Source organism: Mesoplodon bidens (assembly GCF_964165515.1).
Source record: "Mesoplodon bidens genome assembly, chromosome: 13".
NCBI lineage: Eukaryota > Metazoa > Chordata > Mammalia > Artiodactyla > Ziphiidae > Mesoplodon > Mesoplodon bidens.
In genome coordinates, this window is record NC_138169.1 from 89,510,040 (window position 1) to 89,532,857 (window position 22,818).

At 45.8% G+C, this 22,818-nt stretch overlaps 1 protein-coding gene and 1 long non-coding RNA gene across 6 annotated transcripts in view; one reads left to right on the top strand and one right to left on the bottom strand.

Moving 5' to 3' along the window:
• The first annotated feature begins 498 nt into the window (after positions 1 to 498).
• LOC308626611 lies at positions 499 to 20,532 on the top strand. Of its 2 annotated transcripts, XR_014017280.1 has the most exons (3): positions 499 to 610; positions 700 to 845; positions 20,449 to 20,532. It is a non-coding gene; the product is annotated as an uncharacterized lncRNA (long non-coding RNA). The 2 variants fall into 2 exon arrangements; XR_014017281.1 differs by lacking the exon at positions 20,449 to 20,532 and having other exon boundaries at positions 700 to 4,252.
• The window catches only part of PARD6G (par-6 family cell polarity regulator gamma), a 108,114-nt gene continuing 103,393 nt past the window's right edge, over positions 18,098 to 22,818 (bottom strand). For all 4 annotated transcript variants that reach the window (XM_081251883.1, XM_081251882.1, XM_081251884.1 and 1 more), the window contains one exon: positions 18,098 to 21,263. In XM_081251883.1, the coding sequence (XP_081108009.1) occupies positions 20,443 to 21,263 (821 nt within the window). In that variant the 3' untranslated portion in view covers positions 18,098 to 20,442. The remainder of the gene's footprint in view (positions 21,264 to 22,818) is intronic.

The following is a 22,818-nucleotide window of genomic DNA, read 5'->3' on the forward strand; positions in this document are numbered from 1 at the left end:
GATACAGTGGTTGGCAGAGCCAGATCTAAATTGGAGTTACTGACTTATTTTCTAGCATGCGCTACCTCCCCATGAAGATAAGTCTTTAAAAAATAATGTTTTAACGTGTGATAACAGATGACCTCAGTGAGAGAGAAATGGGGAAGCTGCTCAATCAACCCAGGTGCAGCCGAGGCTGCTCACTGGTGGAGGGGAGGGAGAAGAGGCCGGCAACACCTGGGAGCACTTGAAGCAGCACCTGAGAGTGGGGTCCTTGGAACAGGAATCCAACAGGCCTGCTGCTTCAAACTGATGTGATTCCCACAAATTGAAGGAAACGGCAACCTGACGCAACTTGTATTTGACTTTCAGATTCTCCAACAGTGTTTTTCAACCTGGGAAGGGCTGAACACCCTACAAAGATTAAGGAGGGTGAGAAAGAAACACTTTCAAAGCTGGACAGCCCTAAAGCCCAAGCGAATCGCAAGCTGCTATCAGCAGTGCACGTGACTGCGGGATCTCCACCCCCGACCCTGACGTCAGCAAACCTTCCCGTGGTCTTCAGCAAGGACGGATTCTGCTCTGGACGGCCCAGAACTTACTTGAAGAAAGCGTTCTGCTGTTTGAAGAGGTCAGGATAAGTGTTGTCTGAGAGGATGTGAGTGATTCCGTGGCCCTGGAGCCTGCCTGCTCTGACACCTCGGCCTTACCTCATTTCAGGTTCAGAGAAAATTCAAGTCTCCGGCTCCACCAAAACCCTACGACACTAGCTCCACCCCTTCAGCAGAGGCACAGCCCAGTGGCGAGGAGGAACCCCTCCAAGGGTGGCTGGAGCACCTTCTCCTGACACAGGCTGCCCTTCCAAGGTGGGTGATGGTGTCTCACTAATCGCTGTGCCAGCTGGGCTTGTGCAAGGACAGTGTGAAAGGCTTTGTTCTTTAAAACATGTAGAGTAGGGCTTCCCTGGTGGCGCAGTGGTTGGGAGTCCGCCTGCCGATACAGGGGACGCGGGTTCGTGCCCCGGTCCGGGAAGATCCCACGTACCGCGGAGCGGCTGGGCCCGTGAGCCATGGCTGCTGGGCCTGCGCGTCCAGAGCCTGTGCTCCGCAACGGGAGAGGCCACAACAGTGAGAGGCCCGCGTACCGCAGGGGAAAAAAAAAAAAAAAACAAACCTGTAGAGTGTAAGTGGCACATGAGTCCTGTCTTTGCTGCAAGGGTCTGGGGTTCATCCCGTGCTTCTCCTTTGGGTAATGAATTCTGCATTCAGTTAGGAAGCATCGCATTCAAGTTACTCCTTGTCCCCAGACCTCACTGCCCTCACCTTTCTGCCTGGAACGCTCCAAACCACACTTAAAGCAGCTACTCCTTTCGTTCCTCAAACTAAGACCAGCGTGATCCTTATATTCATTGTCGAGAAATTAATGTAATCTGGGAACGTGTCTTGTGACCTTTAAGGCCCATTCATGCACAGACCCCAAAATTATTCATTGCTCCACATATTCTTATCAGACCACAGGTCAGCAGGGCAGTGTGTGTGTGCAAAAGAATGTTTGTACACAGGCACCTGAAAAGAGAGGGAAGGAGCCTGGATGAACAAATCAGCTAAGAATCCAAAGCATTATTTCTAGACTGCTTATGACCAGAAATTTGTACTCATTCCTTTTTTCCCCCAATTTAAAAAATTGTTAGAATACTTGTAATATAAAATCTACCATCTTAACCATTCTTAAGTGTACAGTTTGGTGGCATTTAAATACATTCACATTGTTGTGGAACTGTCACCACCATCCATCCAGGGAATTTTTTTTTTTTTTTTTTTTCCGGTACGCGGGCCTCTCACTGTTGTGGCCTCTCCCGTTGCGGAGCACAGGCTCCGGACGCGCAGGCCCAGCGGCCATGGCTCACGGGCCCAGCTGCTCTGCGGCATGTGGGATCTTCCCGGACCGGGGCACGAACCCGTGTCCCCTGCATCGGCAGGCGGACTCTCAACTACTGTGCCACCAGGGAAGCCCCAGGGAACATTATTATCTTCCCAAATTGAAACGCTGTCTCTATTCAACACTAACTCCCATATTTCCCCTCCCCCAGCCCCTGGAACCCAGCATTCTACTTTCTGTCTCTATGTATGATTTTGCCAACTCTAGTGATCTCCTTTAAATGGAATCATTCAGGATTTGTCCTTTTGTGACTGGCTCATTTCACTCAGCATAATTCCTCCAGTTTCATCCATGTTGTGGTGTGTGTCACAGTGTCCTTCCTCTTAAAGGCTGAATATTTGGTCACATGTATTTCCGTTTTTTGTTTATCTGTTCATCCTTTGATGGACACTGGGGTTACTTCCACGGTTTACCTACTGTGAACAAAGCTGCTGTGAACATGGGTGCCAAGATGCCATGCTCATTTGCTTTCAGTTAACGCTCAGCATGTCTGGGCTCCTGTGAGGCTCAGCTGTGACCTCTATGTGTCCGGGGAGATGGGCTGCAGAAGCCCTTGCTGCACCTGGTGCGAGATGAGATGTGACTCCCTTCTTTGTGTTTTTCTGTATTTTACAAATTTTCTAAAATTAAAGTGCGTTTATTTAGTTCTTTAAAAATACAAGGAGTGTATCATCTAACAGTGCTACTGTTGGGAAAGGTGATTAAATCCAATTGACCCACACATAAGTGAGATCACTGTATTTGTCTTTCTCTGACTTACTTCACTTAGTGTGATGCCTTCAAGGTCCATCCATGTTGTCACAAATGGCAAGAGTTTATTTTTTTATGGCTGAGTAGTATTCCATTGTATGTATGTGTGTGTATTTATGTAAATATATATTAATGAGAATTATATGTATATAATTACACTAGGCCTGTCTATATTTTCTTTATATATTTAGGAGCTCCTATGTTGGGTGCATAAATATTTACAAATGTTATATCCTCTTGTGGATTGACCCCTTTATCACTATGTAATGCCCTTTTTGTCTCTTATTACAGACTTTGTTTTAAAGTCTCTTTTGTCTGATATAAGTATAGCAGCCACAGCTTTCTTTTGGTTTCCATTTGCATGGAACATCTTTTTCCACCCCTTCACTTTCAGTCTGTGTGTAATGGAGACAGCATATAGATGGGTCTGTTTTTTTTAATCCATCAGCCACTCTGTCTTTTGGTTGGAAAATTTAATCCATTTAAATTTAAAGTTATTATTGATAGGTATGTACTTATTCCCATTTTGTTAACTGGTTTCTAGCTGTTCTGTAGTTCCTCTATTTCTTCTTCTCTTGCTCTCTCCCTTGTGGTTTGATTACTTTCCTTAGTGCTGTTCTTAGAGTCCTTTCTCATTATCTTTTGTGTGTCTGCTATAGGTTTTTGTTTTGTGATCACCATGAGGCTCACATCTAACAATCTATATTTTTGACAGTCTACTTTAAGTTGATAACAACCTAACTTTGAACACATTCTAAAGCTCTACATCTCTAAAGCCCCCCCCAACATTTTATGTTGTTGAAGTCACATTTTACATCTTTCATCTTGTATATCCCTTAATATTATTGTAGTTATCGTTGCTTTTACTACTTTTGTCTTTTAACATTTATATTAGCTTTGTAAGTGATTACTGCACTACCTTTACCTTTATCAGTGAGAATTATACTTTCATATGTTTTCTTCTTAATAATTAGAGCTTAAAGTCATCCTTTTAACATTTCTTTTAAGGCCAGTTTAGTGCTGATGAACTGCATTAGCTTCTGCTTGTCTGGAAAACTCTTTATCTCTCTTTCAATTCTGATTGATAACTTTGCCAGGTAGAATATTCTTGGTTAGAAATTTTTTTCTTTCAGCACTTTGAATATATTGTGCTACCCCTTACTGGCCTGCAAAGTTTCTGCTGAAAATACTGCTGATAGTATTATGGGGGGGTCTCTTGTATGTAATAAGTTGTTTTTCTCTTGCCGCTTTTTTTGGAAGTATAGTAGATTTACAATATTACATTAGTTTCAGGTGTACAGCATAGTGAATACATATTTTTATAGATTATACTCCATTAAAAATTATTATAGAATCATGATTATAATTCCCTGTACAATATATCCTTGTTGCTTATTATTTTACACATAGTATTCAATAGTTTCTATAACTTAATCCCATCCCCCTAACATGCTCCTCCCCACTTCCCTCTCCCCAGTGGTAACCACTAGTTTGTTTTCTATATCTGTGAGCCTGTTTCTGTTTTGATATATACATTCATTAGTTTTATTGTTTAGATTCCACAAGTAAATGACATCATACGGTATTTGTCTTTCTCCGTCTGATTTATTTCACTAAACATAATATTCTCTAGGTCCATCCACATTGCTGCAAATGGCAGTGTTTCATTTTTTGCTTATGGCTGAGTAATATTCCGTGTGTGTGTGTGTATGTGTTGTATCGTTTATCCATTTGTCTCTTGATGGACACTTACGTTGCTCCCATATCTCGGCAATTGTAAATAATGCTGCTCTGAACGTTGGGGTGCATGTATCTTTTCAAATTAGTGCTTTGATTTTTTTCTGGATAATACCCAGGAGTGGAATTGCCAGGTCATATGATAGTTCTGTTTTTAGTTTTTTGAGAAAGCTCTGTACTGTTTTCCACAGTGGCTTCACCAATTTAAATTCTCACCAGTACAAGTTCCCCTTTCTCCACATCCTTGCCAACATTTGTTATTTGTAGACTTTTTGATGATAGCCATTCTGACAGGTGTGAGGTGATATTTCACCTGTTGTTGTTCTGGTTTACATTTCTCTAATAATTAGTGATAGCATTTTTTCATGTGCCTGTTAGCCATCTGTATGTCTTCTTTGGAAAAATACCTATTCAGGTCTTCTGCCCCTTTTTTGATTGAGACGTTTGTTTTTATTGATATTGAGGTGTATGATGTGTTTATATATTTTGGATATTAACCTCTTGTCAGTCATATCATTTACAAATATTTTCTTCCATTCACTAGGTTGTCTTTTCGTTTTGTCAGTGGCTTCATCTGCTGTACAAATCTTTTAAGTTTAATACTTTTCTTTTGCCTTAGGAGACAGGTCCAAAAAATACTGTTATGATTTATGTCAAAGGATGTTCTGCATATATTCTCTTCTAGGAGTTGTATGGTTTCAGGACTTATATTTAGGTCTTTAATTCATGTGAGTTTATTTTTGTATATGATGAGGAAATATTCTAATCTCATTCTTTTACATGTAGCTGTTCAGTTTTCCCAGCACCACTTATTGAAGAGACTGTCTTTTTTCCATTGTATATTATTGCCTCCTTTGTCATAGATTAATTGACCATAGTAAGTGGTTTTATTTCTGGGCTGTCTATTCTGTTCTATTGATCAATGTGTCTGTTTTTGTGCCAGTACCATACTATTTTGATTACTGTAGCTTTGTAGTATAGCCTGAAGCCAGGGAGCATCATACCGCCAGCTCTGTTCTTCTTTCTCAAGATTTTTTTTGTTATTTGGGGTCTTTTGTGTTTCTATGTAAATTTTAGGATTATTTGTTGTAGTTATGTGAAAAATGTCATGGCTATTTTGATAGGGGTTGCATTAAATCTGTAGATTGCTTTGGGTAGTATGGCCATTTATTTATTTATTTTTATAGCTGTTTCAGCTCTTTTTTAAAAAAAATTTTAAATTTTATTTTATTTATTTTTGGCTGCATTGTGTCTTAGTCACAGCATGCGGGATCTTCATTGAGGCATGTGAGATCTTTTGTTGCAGCACGTGAGCTCTTCGTTCCAGCACGCGGGCTTCTCTCTAGTTGTGGTGTGCGGGTTTTCTCTTCTCTAGTTGTGGCGTGCAGGCTCCAGAGTGCATGGGCTCTGTAGTTTGCGGCACACAGGCTTTCTAGTAGCGGTGCACGAGCTCAGTAGTTGTGGTGCACGGGCTTAGTTGCCCTGCAGCATGTGGCATCTTAGTTCCCTGACCAGGGATCGAACCCGTGTCCCCTGCATTGTAAGGTGGATTCTTTACCACTGGACCACCAGGGAAGTCCCAGTAGGATGGCCATTTTAACAATATTAATTCTTCCAATCCAAGAGCACGGGGTATCTTTCCATTTCTTTGTATCATCTTCAGTTTTCTTCATCAGTGTTTTATAGTTTTCAGAGTATAGGTCTTTCACCTCCTTGGTTAAGTTTATTCCTAGGTATTTTATTCTTTTTGATGCAATTTTAAGTGGGATTTTTTTGGCTTTCTCTTTCTGATAGTTCATCATTAATGTATAGAAAAGCAACAGACTTCTGTAGTTAATCTTGTAACCTGTAACTTCACTCAAATCATTTAGTGGTGGAGACTTTAGGGTTTCCTATGGATAGTATCATATCTTCTGAAAATACTGACAGTTTTACTTCTTCCCTTCCAATTTGGTTACCTTTTATTTCTCTTTTTGGGTCAGATCGCTGTGGCTAGGACTTCCAGTACTATGTTAAATATAAGGGGTGAGAGTGGGCATTCTTGTCTTCTTCCTGATTTTAGAGGAAAAGCTCTTAGCTTTTCACCATTGAGTATGATGTTAGCTGTGGGTTTGTCATAATGGCCTTTATTATGTTGAGATATATTCTGTCTACAACTTTGAGGAGAGATCATGAATGGATGTTGCACTTTGTCAGATGTTTTTTCTGTGTTTATTGAGATGATCATGTGATTTTGATCCTTCCTTTTGTTAATGTGGTGCATCTCATTGATTGATTTGTGGATATTGAACCATTCTTATGTCCCTGGAATAAATCCCACTTGATCATGGTATATGATCCTTTTATATATTGTTGTATTCAGTTTGCTAATACTTTGTTGGGAATTTTTGCATCTATATTCATCAAAGATATTGGCCTGTAATTTTCTTTTTTTGTATTGTCTTTGGTTCTAGTGTCAGGTGATGGTGGCCTCGCAGAATGAATTTGGGAGTGTTCTGCCTTCAGTTTTTTGGAATAGTTTGAGAAGGATATGTATCAGCTCTTCTTTATATGTTTAGTAGAATTCCTCTGTGACACTGTCTGGTCCTGACTTTTGTTTGTTGGCAGTTTTTTTGTTTTTTTGTTTGTTTGTTTTTTACTACAAATTCAATTTCACTATTAATGTTTCACAGATTGTCTATTTCTTCCCGATTCAGTCTTGGAAGATTGTATATTTCTAGAAATGTATCCATTTCTTCTAGGTTGTCTTATTTGTTGGCATATAAGTATTCTTAGTGTTCTCTTATGAATTTTTGTATCTCTGTGTTATTGGTTGTTATTTCTCTTCTTTCATTTCTTTCTTTCTTTCTTTTTTTTGCCTCTATTTTTATTTGTTTCCTCTCTGATCTTTTTTATTTCCTTCCTTCTGCTGACTTTGGTCTTTGTTCTTCTTTTTCTAATCCCTTTCACTGGTAGGTTAGGTTGTTTATTTGAGATTTTTGTTTGTTTGTTTCTGTATCACTTTAAACTTCCCTTTTAGAACTGCTTTGGCTGCATCCCATAGATTTTGGAAAGTTGTGTTTTTATTTCCATTTGTCTTGAGGTATTTTCTGAATTCCTCTTTGATTTCTTCATTGACCCAATGTTTTTTTTTTTTTTTTTTTTTTTTTTAAATTTATTTATTTATTTATTTTTGGCTGTGTTGGGTCTTCGTTTCTGTGCGAGGGCTTTCTCTAGTTGTGGCAAGCGGGGGTCACTCTTCATCGCGGTGCGCGGGCCTCTCACTGTTGCGGCCTCTCTTGTTGAGGAGCACAGGCTCCAGACGCGCAGGCTCAGTCGTTGTGGCTCACGGGCCTAGTTGCTCCGTGGCATGTGGGATCTTCCCAGACCAGGGCTCGAACCCGTGTCCCCTGCATTAGCAGGCAGATTCTCAACCACTGCGCCACCAGGGAAGCCCGACCCAATGTTTTTTTAGTAGCATGTTGTTTAATCTCCACATGTTTGTGCTTTTCCTATTTTTTGTCCTGTGATTGATTTCTAGTTTTATACTGTTGTGGTCCAAAAAAAATGTTGATATAATTTCTTTTAAATTTGTGAGGCTTTTTTGTGGCCTAGCATGTGATCTGTCCTCAAAAACGTTCCATATGCACTTGAAAAGAATGTGTATTTTTCTGTTTTTGGATGGAATGTCCTGTAGATATCTATTAAGTTCAACTGGTCTATTGTGTCATTTATAACCACTGTTTCCTTATTGATTTTCTGTCTGGATGAAATATTCATTGATGTAAGTGGGGTGTTAATTATTATTTTATTATTGTCAGTTTCTCCTTTTATGTATTTCAGTATTTGCTTTATATATCTAGAAGTATTTGCTTTATATATCTAGAAGTAGTATTTGCTTTATGTATCTAGAAGCTCCTATATTAGGTGCATTTATGTTAACAAATGTTATATCCTCTTCGTTTTTTTTTTTTTTTTTTTTGCGGTATGTGGGCCTCTCACTGTTGTGGCCTCTCCCGTTGCGGAGCACAGGCTCCGGACGCGCAGGCTCAACGGCCCAGCCGCTCCGCGGCATGTGGGATCTTCCCAGACCGGGGCACGAACCCGTGTCCCCTGCATCGGCAGGCGGACTCTCAACCACTGCGCCACCAGGGAAGCCCTCCTCTTCGTTTTTTAAAAAATAAATTTATTTTATTTTTGGCTGCGTTGGGTCTTTGTTGCTGCGCACAGGCTTTCTCTAGTTGTGGCGAGCGGGGGCTACTCTTCGTTGTGATGCGCGGGCTTCTCATTGCAGTGGTTTCTCTTGTTGTGGAGCACAGGCTCTAGGTACGCGGGCTTCAGTAGTTGTGGCATTCGGGCTCAGTAGTTGTGGCTCGCAGGCTCTAGAGCGCAGGCTCAGTAGTTGTGGTGCATAGGCTTAGTTGCTCTGCGGCATGTGGGATCTTCCCGGACCAGGGCTCGAACCTATGTCCCCTGCATTGGCAGGCAGATTCTTAACCACTGTGCCACCAGGGAAGTCCCTATATCCTCTTCTGGTGTTGATTCCTTTATCATTATAAAATGCCCTTCTTTGTCTTTTGTAGACTTTGTTTTAAAGTCTGTTTTGCCTGATATGAGTATTGTTACCCCAGCTTTCTTGACATTTCCATTTGCATGCAATATCTTTTTCTATCCCTTACTTTCAGTCTGTGTGTGTCTTTAGCTCTGAAATGAGTCTTTTGTAAGCAGCATACATATGGGTCTTTGTTTTCTTGGCTGTGCTGTGTGGCATGTGGTATCTTAGTTCCCAGACCAGGGATCAAACCTATGCCCCCTGCAATGGAAGCGTGGAGTCTTAACCACTGGACTGCCAGGAAGTCCCTAGCCAACCTATGACTTTTGATTGGTGCCTTTCGTCCATTGACATTTAAAGTGATTACTGATAGGAATGTACTTATTGCCATTTTGTTACTTGTTTGCTGATTGTTTTTGTAGTTCTTCTCTGTCTTCCTTTAGTTTCTTCCCTTGTGGTTTGATGATTTGCTTTAGTGTTCCTTTCTCTCTAGTTTTTCTGTATCTATTGTAGGTTTTTGATTTGTGGTTACCATGGGGTTCATATATTTCGACCTATAACTATATCTACCTGTTTTAAACTTGTAGTCATTTAAGTTCAAAAAGATCTAAAAGATTCTTCTGAAAGAGCTACATTTTTTTAACTTTCACATGTTATGAGTTTTTGATGTCATACTTTACATCTTCATGTTTATCCCTTAACTGTTTATTATAGTTCATTTTACAATTTTTTGCTTTTTAATCTTTGTACTAGCTTATTGAAGTGGTCAATCCACAGCCTTTAATATACATTTGACTTTACTAGTGGGATTTTTCCTTTCCGATGGATTCTTTGTTCTTGTAGCCTTTTGTTTTCTGCTTAGAAAAGACCCGTTAGCATTTCTTTTAGGGTCAGTTTAGTATTGATGAACTCTTTTTGTTTTTGCTTATCTGAGAAATTCTTGATCTCTCCCTCAATTCTGACTGGTTATTTTGCTGAGTAGAGTATCCTAGTTTGTAGATTTTTCCCTTTCAGCACTTTAAATATATCATGCCCTTCCATTATGGCCTGCAAAGTTTCTGCAGAAAAATCAGCTGATAGCCTTTTAGGAGTTCCCTTGTATGTGACTCTTGCTTTTTCTCTTGCTGCCATTAGAATTCTCTCTTTATCTTTAACTTCTGCTGTTTTCATTATGACATGTTTTTGTGTGGGTGTCTTTGGGTTCATCTTGTCTGGGACTGTTCTTCCTGTACCTGAATATCTGTTTCCTTCTGCAGGTTTGGGAAGTTTTCAGCCATAAACAAACACATCTTGACCCCTTTTTCTCTCTCTTCTCCTTCTGGGACCCCTATAATTCAAATGTTGGTATGCTTGATGTTGCCCCAAAGGTTCCTTCAACTGTTTTCTTTTTTATGTTTCTCTTTTAGCTGTTCTGAATGAGTGATTTCATTATTCTATCCTCCAGATCACTTAGTATTCTTCTGTATCACCTAGTCTGCTGTTAATTCCTCTTGTGTATTTTTCATTTCAGTTACTGTATTCTTCAGTTCTGAGGAGTTCTTTTAATATTTTCTAGTTCCTTGTTAAATTTGTCATGTGTTCATCTCTTTTTTTCCGTCAGTATTCTTATTCCCAATGCTGTGAACTCTTCATCTGGTAAATTGTTTATCTGTGTTACATTAGTTGTTCTCACAAGGGTTTTTGTGTTCTTTCATTTGAAACAAATTCCTGTCTTCTCATTTTGCTCATCTTTCTCTATCTCTATGAAACTAGATGAAGCAGTTACCGATCCCAGTCTTGGAGGGGTGGCCTTGTGTGGGGATGTCCCGACACAGTCTGCGTGTGCCAGCTGCTTTGCTGGGAGAGCTGGGTCTGATGTGAGCATGAGTCACATCTTCCCCCAGGGTGTGCTGGCAGCTACCACCTTGGTAGGAGGTGTGGGGTTGGAAGTGGAGGTGGCAGAGTCAGGTGTGAGCTGGGGCCACTCCTCTGCTCAGTGGCCAGCACCACCTTTCAGGGGTGAGGCAGGATCCCAGACCCTGAGGGTCAGTCTGAGCTGGTTCATTCCCTGTAGGTGTGTGCCCTCCCCTCCGGGCATCAGCACCTTTGCTCCAGAGGGGAGCGTACTGGAGCGGGCACCCAGGGCTTGCTGGGGGGTGCCTGAGCAGCATGGGCACCAGTCACAGTTGCAGCCAATCCTGACCTGCTGTGAATGCCAGTAATAGCCATCCTCGCCCTGTTCAGGTGCTATGCTGGTTGAGTCAGCTCTGGCTCCTCAACCAAGCACTCTCCTCGGCTGCGGCGGCCTTCACCCTCCTGAGGGGCTGCACCGCAGAGCAAGAGGGGCTGCAGGGGGTGGGGTGCTCAGTGTGGGCCGGGGCGTGGCCCGGGTTGGTTGTGGAAACTGACCAGAGCCCGGGCAGTTTCTGTCTGCGTCCTCCACCTTTCCCTGGGAGTGAGCAAGCATGTGCCCACTCTTCACGAGTAGAGTCTAGGTTTGTCACGTCCCCACTGCTGGTTCCACTGGTTTTCAAACCAGCTAAGGGGACTTGTCCTCCTCGTGTTGCAACCCAGGGCTCGGGTGCCCAGATGTGGTTCCAACTGCTCGCTCCCAGGGAGGATCTCCGAGTCAGTGTAATCCCCCTCCTCCTTTGTGTCCCCTCCCAGGGGCACAGGTCCCGACCCCGTCGCTTCTCCCCCCTTCGTACTCAGCCCTGTAGGGCTCTGTCTTACAGCCTTGGTTATAGAAGAATCCTTCTGCTGGTTTCCAGTGAGAATTGCTCCATATATAGATATATTTTGATGTGTTTGTGGGGGGAGGTGAGCCCCGTGTCCTCTTCCTCTTCCGTCTTGGTCTCCTCTGGAAAAAGCTTTTTAAAAAAATTGTATTGAGGTATAGTTAATTTACAATGTTGTGTTTAATTTCTGCTGTACAGCAAAGTGACTCAGTTATACATATATATATTGTTTTTCAGTTCTTTTCCATTATGGTTTGACACGGGATTTTGAATATGGTTCCCTGTGCTCTACGGTAGGACCTTGTTTATCTGTGGCAGTAGCTTTTGAAGTATAGAACTATGTAGTCTTGTGGGACTGCTGCGGAGGCCTTGCTGGCCACCAGACAGGTGATCTGAGGTGTCCCCTGGGCAATAGTTGCAAAAACTGGGGCTCAAGACGAGTTTATAAGCTCCTTTCTGGAAGATGCTGGTGAGCGGGAGTGAGGCAGAGGGGGTGCATAGGATGGTGTCCCAGCCCGCGGTCCCTGAGAGCACCTCTGCTCCAGGGCCTCGGGCTGAGCCACACCTGGAGCCTGACCCTCAGGCCGAAGCTCCGGGACAGGAAGTAGGCCTCTTTCACGGAGAGAGTCGGGGTGCGTTCCGGTGTGGTGTCTGTGCGGCGTCCTGGGGTGGGACCCTGCCAAGAGCTGTCATTGACCGTCACAGTCCTCTGGGCCCAGGAGCACAAGCCCACTGGCCGCCAGAGCCAGGGGTTCACGGGCATCCCGGGGCAGCCACAGTGGGACACCAGCGGCATGTAGGAGCTCCCCCCGAGCCGTGGGCTCTGGACGTGCTGGAGTGAGGATGCAAACACCCGGCTCTCGAGGCCTCTGGAAAGGTTTGCGCTCAGCCCTTAGATGTTGTGTGTCATTCGACGCCTGCTCCTCAGGCCTCAGCCTCGCTGCTGAGCCGGTGGGGCCTCTTGCACAGGAAGACTGAGCTCCTGAGCCCGCCGCCTCGCGTCGTGCCCTGGGGTGGCAGCTGTCTGAGACTCTCCCTCCACTGGTTATAGTGCGGGACCTGCCCATGTAAGGCCCACTGGCAGCTGGAGCCGGGTGATGTGGAGGTGTTGCCCGGCAGCAGCTGCAAAAATCAGGGCGCCAGAGGGTATAAACTCCTCTCTGGGAGATACCAGTGAGGTGCCCAAGGCAGGGGGCGGGCACGAAGACTGCATCCACCAGCCTCCATTCCCTGGAGCACCTCTTGGGCCCCTGCAAGCCTGCCATTTCAGAGGCCTGCCCCTCAGGCCAGAGCCCCTGGACAGCAAATAGGCCTCTATCTCACAAAGATGGGCGAATGTTTTGGTCTGTTATCTGTGCAGTGCCCTGGGTTGTAGCCTGCCAAGAACTCTCTCCAATGTTACAGTCCCAGGGGACCCAGAAACGCAAGCCCTCGGTGTTCAGAGCCAGGGGATCAAGGGGCATCCCCTGGGCTGAAGCCTCAAGAACCAGGCACCCAACGTAAGAACCAGGGCACTGGCGTGTGCAAGAGCTCCCCTCCCAGAGGTGCTGGTGCTGTGGGCGTGGCAGAGAGAGCGGTGAAGACGTGCACCCTCCCAGGAAACAGGAAAAATGGTGGAGCTTGCAGGCTCTCGCGAGGCAGAGAGAGAGAGCGCCAAGATGGCTCCCACAGAGAGAAAAAGGAAAAAGGTCTCAGTTAACCAAGAGGTCACCCCCAGCTTTAGCAAGAGGAAGCACAGCGGCAGTGCTAGTCCCCTGTCGCTGGAGAGTGTCCCGCCAGGCCTGGCTCCTCGGGCCGAGGCTCTGAGATCAGCCAGTGAGCCTCTGTTGTCAAGTCTGGGCCCTGGGCTGAGTGAGCCTGCGTGTCAGGGTGCCTCTGGGCTTCCTGAAGCCCGCTGGGTCTCGCGGATGCGGGGCTGGGTGGGCTGCAAGCCAGATGTTTTGGGGGCTTGTCTCTCGCCGGGGTGCCCTTTGTGGGGCGCAACTTCTGGCTCCTCAGGGAGAAGCACCGGGTTTGTGATTCCCTCCCGGTGGTGGGCAGCTGTGCCAGGGGTAGGTTTATGGGGAGACTGCGTCAGCCTCTCCCACCCACTTCCACGTGGCTCTTGTCTCGTTTGTCAACGTGAGGTAGCCGCTTGGCGAGTTGAAGGTCTTTTTCAGAGGAGATGGTCGCACCTGCAGCTGTAGACGCGTGTCTGGAGGAGGTGAGCTCAGGGTCTTCCTGAGTCACCCCACTCTGGGTCCCGATGGCTGCAGTTTGGCAGCGTTTCAGCTTTTTTTTTTTTTCCTGCTGTACTTGCAACTTTTCCATGAGATTGTTTCCAAAGAGAAAGAGAACTTCAGAAATGTTCATACCCTTTGATTCAGTGATTTCATCTAGGAATCTATCCTAGAGAAATAATCAGAAATCTAAGCCACAATTGATGTGTAAAGCTTCCATACTTTTTGTAATATAAACACTGTAAATAACCCCGTATCTCAGGGCCTTTGTGCTTTTCGTGTGTCTACACTTTGTTACTTCAGTGCTGAACTGTCCAGATGCCTACGGGGCCATCTTTCTTCAGGGGTTATATTTTTGAGAGTCACACTTTGTGAAGCACTTTGTGGATAGTTTGGGTTGGTACACTTGAAGACAAGGGGGAAGGAAATGGCTCTGTGGGTAGAAATCTAGGTTCAGCATTTGAAGGTGTCTGATGTGCACTTCTGAATGGGCTCAGGTACTTGTGGCGTTTCAGGGCTCCCGCCTGAACACCCAGAGAGCCCGAGTGGAAAAAGGTGCAGGGGAGGCTTCCGATAGCACCAGGTCTGTGCAGGGGCAGGAATACGAACGTTGAGCCGGAAGCCTCGACTTAGTCTCGGTTGGCCTCGCTCAGCCGGGCAGTGAGGGAGGCGTTGTGAGGGCCGTGAGGGGTCCCGTTGTCGGCTGTGTCGGCTGGTGAAGCTGCTACGGTGAGTGGGGATGGGGATGAAGCGTCTGCACGGAGGGAACAGCTGCAGTCGGCAAGCGGAGGCTTGTCCTGGGGTCACAGTGTTTCCCACCGGAGCAGCGCTGGCAGTGCAGTCCCAGCAGCGCCATTTCCGCGCTCCCAGCAGGGGGTCGTCCACGGGGGTCTAATCCGTTGCCAGCAGCCCCGGGAGGCGCTGTTTCCGTCACTCCCACCCCACCGCCAGCCTGAGGGTCCACAGGGACCTCCAGGTTCCCTGCCAAAGTGTCTTCACTCTGCCAGACATTTCAAACAGAGGAGATTTCACATGGGGAACTGATTACAGCTGCCCCCCACCCCACCGCCAGCCGGGGCAGGTGGAATAGAACAGGGTGATGACCAGTTTGGGCTATAGAGGCAGGAAGCCAGGTGACGAGGACGGGAACGCCAGAGACCGCATGGAGGCCGGTGTCTCGGGGTCCAGCGCCGGCTGGCACGCTTCTCCGCGGCCCCACAGAGCGTGGGAGGGCGGGCCTGCACCCGAAGAGCGGAAGCTGAGCCACTAGCAACTGCAGGTGGTGTCCACTCACCTCAGGTCGCGGCACTGCTGCCAGGCGGCCGGTGTGGTACGTCCCTCTTCGCTGCCAAAGCCCCGGTTTTGTTTGGGTGGCCAGTCCTCCCATCGTGGTGAAGATGGACTCCACATCCAGGGTCCACCCCCACTGCCCTGGCTAATGCTGGATTTGGAGCGGCACGTGGCCTGGAGCTCCACCATCTACCCGTGTGGACAAAGCTGGCCTTTTCCATGTCTAGTACAGTGTCACCAGTCCTGGCGGGTGAGTGTCCTAAGTTAGGAGCAGTAAGGCACTGCCGACCCCACGTGTGCGTTCTCATTTACTGTGTTTATTTAATGCATGTGTTCTTTGATCTTAATTTGTACCCGAACCTGCATTTATAGTCTGAGAACTTTCACATTGCACAAGTGCAGGGCTGGGAAAATCGGGCTCTGTGTGGCTCACCCGCAAGGTCAGACTGATCCCAGCCCTGAGCTGCGGCTGCAGTGGGATGATGTTTCGTCAGCACTAAACATCCTGACCACGAACGTAGCCTCTTCTGCGTTTTGAACCCGAGTTCAACCTGGGATATTGACAAGGGGCCGGGATGGTGGGAGTGGAAACCACGCAGCCCCCGAGGGAGCAGAATGAGCAAATGAGGAACAACATACAGGAGTAAGAAAGTTATCACTAATAAACACACCTGTCCCACGCGGGGGAGCCTGACCCCTGACCCTGGGGCATGAGGAGGAGCCGGGGTGAGTGAGCCAGAGGAAGATGGGCCGTGGTTAGGGTAAGCTGGCTGCTGCGGAGGACGGCTGGGCCTCGTAAATAGGCTACCGTCCTAGCAGCATTCAGTTCTCGAAGGTGCTTTTAAACACAGAAATCATGATTCTGAAGAAGGGAAGAGGAAGGATGTTTATGGTCAGTGGCCCAGAACAGGGAAATTTCCTTTTGATATTTTCTACCTGAGTGATCCTGGTATGAGCAGCCCTTCAGTTTATATTCTTGATGTCACTTACGCTGGATGACAGATCCTGGAACTACTATTGTTAGATGGACTGGAGGTTTATGGCTCAGTCCAGAATAATTCAAGGAGGAGAGTGGTGTTTTTCCTTAGTGTGGATGAATGTTGCATTTCTTTTTTGGCTGCGTTGGGTCTTCATTGCTGTGCTCGGGCTTTTTCTAGTTGCGTCGAGCAGGGGCGTGGTGCGTGGGCTTCTCATTGCGGTGGCTTCTCTTGTTGCAGAGCACAGGCTCTAGGCACGCAGGCTTCAGTAGTTGTGGCTCGCGGGCTCTAGAGCGCAGGCTCAGTAGTTGTGGCGCACGGGCTTAGTTGCTCCACGGCATGTGGGATCTTCCTGGACCAGGGCTCGAACCCATGTCCCCTGCATTGGCAGGTGGATTCTCAACCACTGCGCCACCAAGGAAGCCCCGAATGTTGCATTTCTCAAAGCAGATAGATGGGGCAGGAAAAGTACTGGATGTCAAAAAATATGGGTGTGAATTATGGCTCTGAAATTACCATGTGATCCTGGAAATACCAGTCTACCTTTACTTCCTCGTTTTAAAAAGTAATGGTAAAAATTTACAGTATCCTCCTTCTGGTTTTGTTTTTATTCATAGCAGTTACTGGCAAACAAAATATTGCATCTTATACTCATTTGTTACTATCTGTTTCTAAAGTGTAAGGTCCATGGAAACATTTGTATGCTCACACTCACTAAATAAGAAACTTAAGAGAATGTAACAACCTCTGAACAAAGAGCTCATGCTGGTTTAGGAGATGGAGCACATAGAACCAAAACAGCAAAAACCTGAGGACATTGCGTAGGGTTTGCAGTGCTTCCCTGGAGTCCCTGGTAGCTGATCTGTGGAAGCTGCTTCTCACCTGTGGTCTGGGCTTCGGGTGGGGTTCATATGAAGAATGTAACTTGGTCCTGGAGCAATAAGGCAGACAACTCAGTTTGCCATGAAACACCTGTAGTCTTGCTCAACAGATCACTGGGGTCTACTAGAAGTAAAACGTGTGTGAAAAGAGCTCTTCCCCCTGCACATTAGCCTGGGGTCAAGAGGGTTCAGGTTAAGAAATGTGCTTACTTTCAGAGCTCCCTGGGGAAGGGAATGTGGAGAATGGCACTTGTTTCCTGGGCTGGGGACGCCCATGGTGAATCATTTTGTTTGCTTTTTATTAACATAATAACAGTTTATGCCATTCCTTGGAAACGTTGTTCAGTAATGCAAAGTTCTCAATCCCTGAAAGTTATCTTTTTGTGAAGATAAAGAAGAAAACAAAATAAGTGCGGAAACATAAGAGGGAAAAAGAATTTGTATATTGACTTGGGATGAGTTTGGGATAAGAAATACTTAGGAGACTGATGTCAGAGGCAGACAGGAGGAACAGGTGTAGCTGGAATAAAAAGTAAACCACAGAACAGTATTTCTGCCCATCAGGAAATACTTTTTGCAGGCTACCTGATATTAGGGTCTCAGTACCAGCATTATCCAGGTATCTTTGTGACCTGCAACAAGACCCCGCTCCCTGTCTCTGGCTACTTTGTGTAAAACTGTGAGATACTATATAACCTCACTGATTCGTGGACAGGGTCTCCTTATCACCTGAAAGGCTGGCCCTCCTGAGATGTCACAGGCTCTGGGGCTGGCAATGTGCATTACTACGAGGTCAAGTGACCTGTGCTCCCTGGCTGGTCAGCCAGGTATCTGCCCCTGCATCTCCGACTCCATTGCAGGAGCTAACTCAGAGCATATATCCAGCTTCAGTACCTCCCTGCCTCAGCTCCACCTCACAGGCTGCAGGGGTGACTGTCCCAATGCTCGCGTCCCCCCAACTCTAAATGGAAAAGGGCTGCCTGCAGATCAGCGTCAGTGAGGGGATTCAGCGAGGTGGTGCAGCTGGTAAAGCTGAGGTAGCTGCGCCTCTTTCTTCCAAGAGTTATTGGAAGTTATTTGCTGCTGTTACTTTGACATCTGTAATTTACTGAATGAGTAGATCTTGATGTATTATACATGTAGTAATGTCAGTGATGATACAGTGTTAACGGAGATTTTGCAGACCAGGGTATATTTAGAAAAAGCTGTATAGTAAGTATTCAGAAAAGCTTTTTCAAAAGGACTTCAAAAGAAGGTTCTGGACCGACGACGCATCTATCTCCTATCAAATACGAGTATAATTTGGTTATCTGAAATGCCCTACTACCTGCTTGAGTTTGAGCCCATTTTCCCATCTGTAAAATGGGGCTACTACTACTTGCCTGTGGAGGAAGTGTGAGGATTATGTGAAAAAAGAAAAATAAGGCACACAAGAGGCACTTGGTAAATATTAGGTGTTTCATCCTGAGGCTGAGTTTATCTCTGCTGATCGTTAACAGACATTCTCTCCAGTATTTAGAACACAGCTGAAAGCAGCAAAGAAAAAGTTTTATTCTTTGATATAAAAGAAAACTTTAATGTGTATACAACACAGTTTTTTTTTGTCCTTTTTTTTTTAAAAAAAGAAAATTGCAGAAATATAGACCTGGGTAGAAAAATACACTCAAGCAGCTGCTCAAGACAATTCATAACTCCTAAAATTATGAACAATAGCACACAAATCTCAGCATAAGCCTTTTTTTCCTTTAAAAAAGTATTCACATTTACTTAAAAAACACACCTAGTTATTTGACAAGATATTCAATAACCAGCAATAACTTAATAAAAGAACATTTCCTTTGTGATAGTAAGTTAGCATAAGAGTTTTGCTTCTACAATATGTGTCATAGTAAAAAAAAAAAAAAAAAAAAAAAAAACTTCTGACTCCTGGGGCCCAAAAATGCTCGTACAGTTCATTGGAGCCCATAAATTTGGGAGTCCTAGACCTCAAAGGGGAGCATCTTTGGTCTTCCCTGTACTTAGGACCAAAACAGACAGTGATCCTGGCATACAAATAACAAAAACAAAGGTGCAGGAGACCACAACTACTCAATAAAAGCTATTTATGCCCAATAAATAGTTTCCGAAAGAAAAATAATTTGCTTTTCACTTAATGAATTCAGGAGAAATGAATTCAAGAGAAATGAACACATTGAGATACACTGTTTTCCACCTGTTATCAACCTGCCATCCATAACGTCAGTTCTGCCACTACCAGCAGGGGGTGCCTGACCACAGGAGAAGCAGCCACATAGTTTCCCAAAAGGCAACCTACAAAAATACGTTTACCTGTATTTACATGAAAACTTTTTTGGGTGAAAGTTTAGTTTCCAAAGTACAAGTGTAACATTTTCTCCTCGACACTGGATTCAAGTAGAAAATATAGGTCATATAAAGTTTGATTGGCTGAAACATGAATAAACCTTTAAAATTACTAAATATGTGAATATTGCTAGGATACCAAACGAAGTGACAATGAATTTAACCTGTGTTAAAAATCTTTACATTCCATGTGACTTGTTATTTAAAATCAAAGATAACAGAACCCATACATCCAAATGACTGACCTTTCGAAGGCCTGTGTGAAGTGTTGGAAACACTTCAAAAACTGCCCTCAGAGTCACAATCCACAGGAAAAGGCTGGTTTTTACCTCAGAGTAAATGCTGGCTTTTGATCACAGATGGTACTGGTGCGCTGTGCCTTCCACTCTCTTCCCAAAATTAAATTCACCTCAGAGGCTAAACAGGCCACCTCTGACGGCCTCACAAAACTGCCTGTCAGGGAGGGTCCACCGCTGCGGCCACCACGACCACTTCATGCTATGTGAGACAGGACTGCAAACAGTGCAACGTTCTGAAATTCATCCTCTACCGCCATGATTATTACTCCAGGTGTGGGTGCATTTGCTCTTGAAAACCTGCCTCCACCTTCCTGCCACGTCCCATCTTCATAGCCTCTGGCCCGTCAGCAGAATCAGTGCAAGTCGGCAGGAAGCACAGTGAAAACATGAATTCGAGTATTTTAAAAAAGTAATTTTAAAGCTTCATTTAAAAAAGTATATTTTTAAAATTTAAAAATGAAGTATTTTCTGCACTTGGTCAGATCCTTTCTACCACTTGACAAAGGTGCTAGACCCTCACCCAGCCTCGTACAGACGGTGCATGTGTATGTATTTTACGTTCTGTGGAGAAATTCTACAAAAATACAATATTCTTTTCTCTCCATAAGTTGGAATAAAGAGTAGGGTTGTGGGAGAAAAGGGAGGGATAAGTAAAAACAACAAAAAGGAGGCGTGCAGTATACAATTTTTTCTTATTTTAAGACTGGAATAAAACTTTAAGAAGTATTTCCCCTCGGGAAACTGACCTGTCTGACGCTTGGCCCTACAGGGTGACTGCCGGCCCGTGCTCCTCCACCCCTCCAGGGGGCAGGGCCAGGCTGTGGCGGGGGTCGGACCGGAGGGAGCTGAGCAGCCTCTGGACACTGCCCTCCCGCCCAGGGCTGTGCAGGCCAGGTGCCAGGCCAGCGCCGTTGACCCGAGTGAGGCTGCCTGGTGGCAGCCTGGGTACCAGCCGGGGCTCCAGGACGCCCTCGAGGACCACGTCGGCCTCCTCGTCGCTCTCCATCTCGTCAGGGGGCAAGTTCTGCAGGACGTGGGCTGCAGGCAGGCTGTGGCGGCTGGCCGTGCTGTCCGAGGAGCGGCCGGAGCTGCCCAACGCACGGCTGCCACGCACCACGTTGTTCCTCTGGTTGGCCGGCTTGACCGTGACGATGAGGTTGTGGCTGTTGGCGATCATCATGTCCGTGACCTGGTCCAGTGTCTTCCCGGCCACCTCAATCCCGTTCACCTCCAAGACCTCATCGTCCACGGCCAGCAGCCCAGTGCTCTCGGCCAGGCCGCCAGGCACCATACGGGAGATGAAGATGCCGGGCACCTTCTCCAGCCCCTGCGGGGCCACGCGCACGCTCGTGCCGTCGCGGATGTAGAAGCCCAGCGGCTTCTGGCAGCCGTGCCGGTACAGCCTCACACGGCGGTGTGTCTCGGGGAGGATGTCCACGTCGATGATGGAGGACACGGGGCGGAAGTCGTGGGGCAGGCCGATGTGCAGGTGTGCGCGCCGGCGAGGGCCGTCCTCCCGCAGGGCCAGGGGGCGCCGCCGCCTGGACAGTGAGCCCACCCCGAAGCTGCAGTGCTCGGCCTCTTCTGGAAGAGCACAGAGGAGTCAGTCAGAGGAGAGACCCCGCGGGCAACGGGGAAGCACAAGTCAAACAGCATCGAACACCCGGAGCCTGAGGCTGGCTGTCCAGGTAAGGCCTGGCCTTCTGCAGCTCACCTTCCCACCGCTTCTCTGACTTGTGATGTGACCCCAGGGAAGACTGAGGCAATGGGCAAATCAAACCGTATAAAGAACTGACTGAAAGACAAGTCTCCCACATATGCCCAGGAGCTGAATGATCGGTTCATTTTGTCACACTTCAGTTTTGGGGAAAGTCTCAACCTCCTGGATGATATGCAAACACAATGCAGTAACTTTATGGGTTGTTTTGCTGAGCCCACAGCAATCCTGGCCTCAGGTGAGCTGGCCCAACAATATTCAAATATTCAATATTCAAACAGTATTCAAATATTCAGGTAAATGTTTGATGCCAAGTTCAAGCACAATCACCTCCTTAACATTAGCTCTCCAGGCAACCAACAGAATGGCTGAAAGGTTAAGAGAATTAACAATAGATGAAAGGTTTAAAAGTGCCTGACTGGATTCTGCAATGACAGTGGAGCGGGAAGCACCAGGAACGTCTCCCAACCTGGACAACAGCTGCAGGGGCAGAATCTGTCTGATGTAACTCATTTGGAACTTGAGAGTCTGTTGAAGGCTCAACTTCCAGGGGAAGAATTGGATGGTAACTGCAGTCAATTTTGCTCAGTTTCAACTCTTAGCACAGTAGCAGCTACCTAGCTGACCCCCCAGCACCCTGGGAGGCAGCTGTGCACTGTTCCTGGAGAGTGTGTGGGCAAAAAGGACCCCGCTCTCCAAGCATCAGGCATCCGTGCTCTGATTACGGACTGCTCCTTCTGATCACAAAGGTGTAGACAGAGGTAGGTGGCTATTGCACCTCCCTGCATTGTTGCAAGCCCCTCCCCTTCTACCTGAAGGAACGTCCAGGAGAGTTAAAGGACTGGCACGCTTTCTCTCCTTTCATTTTTCACCTTTTTTCATTTTGGGAGCCAGACCTTAAAGTCTAGGACATTAAAAACAACTGCATATATGGGGAAAGTTAGAAGTGACTGTGCATGCTCAAGGAAAGACTCAGGACCTTAGAAGACCTTAAGTTCACACCTTAATGTTGATACTCAGTAAAGAGCCTCCAACAATTAAAAAAAAAAACACACCCCCAAAACAGTAACAAAAACCCAGCAAACCCTGGGGAAGGGGTTGAATCTGATTTCCAGAGCTACCATGTTATTAGATTAATCTCCAGTGTTCAACAACAACAACAAAAGTCACAAGACAAAGAAACGAGAGTGAGCCCCAAAGGAAAACAGTAATAGAAACTGTCCCTGAAACAACCTGATGGCAGATTTACTAGACAATGACTTTAAAACAATGGCCTAAGACATGATAAAAAAAAAAAGAGATGTGGGTAAAGTCAAGAAAACAATGTGTGAACAAAATGGAAATATCAACAGAGAGACAGAAAACCTAAAAGGAAACTAAATAGAAATTTTGGAGATGAAAAGTACAATGGAAATTATTGAA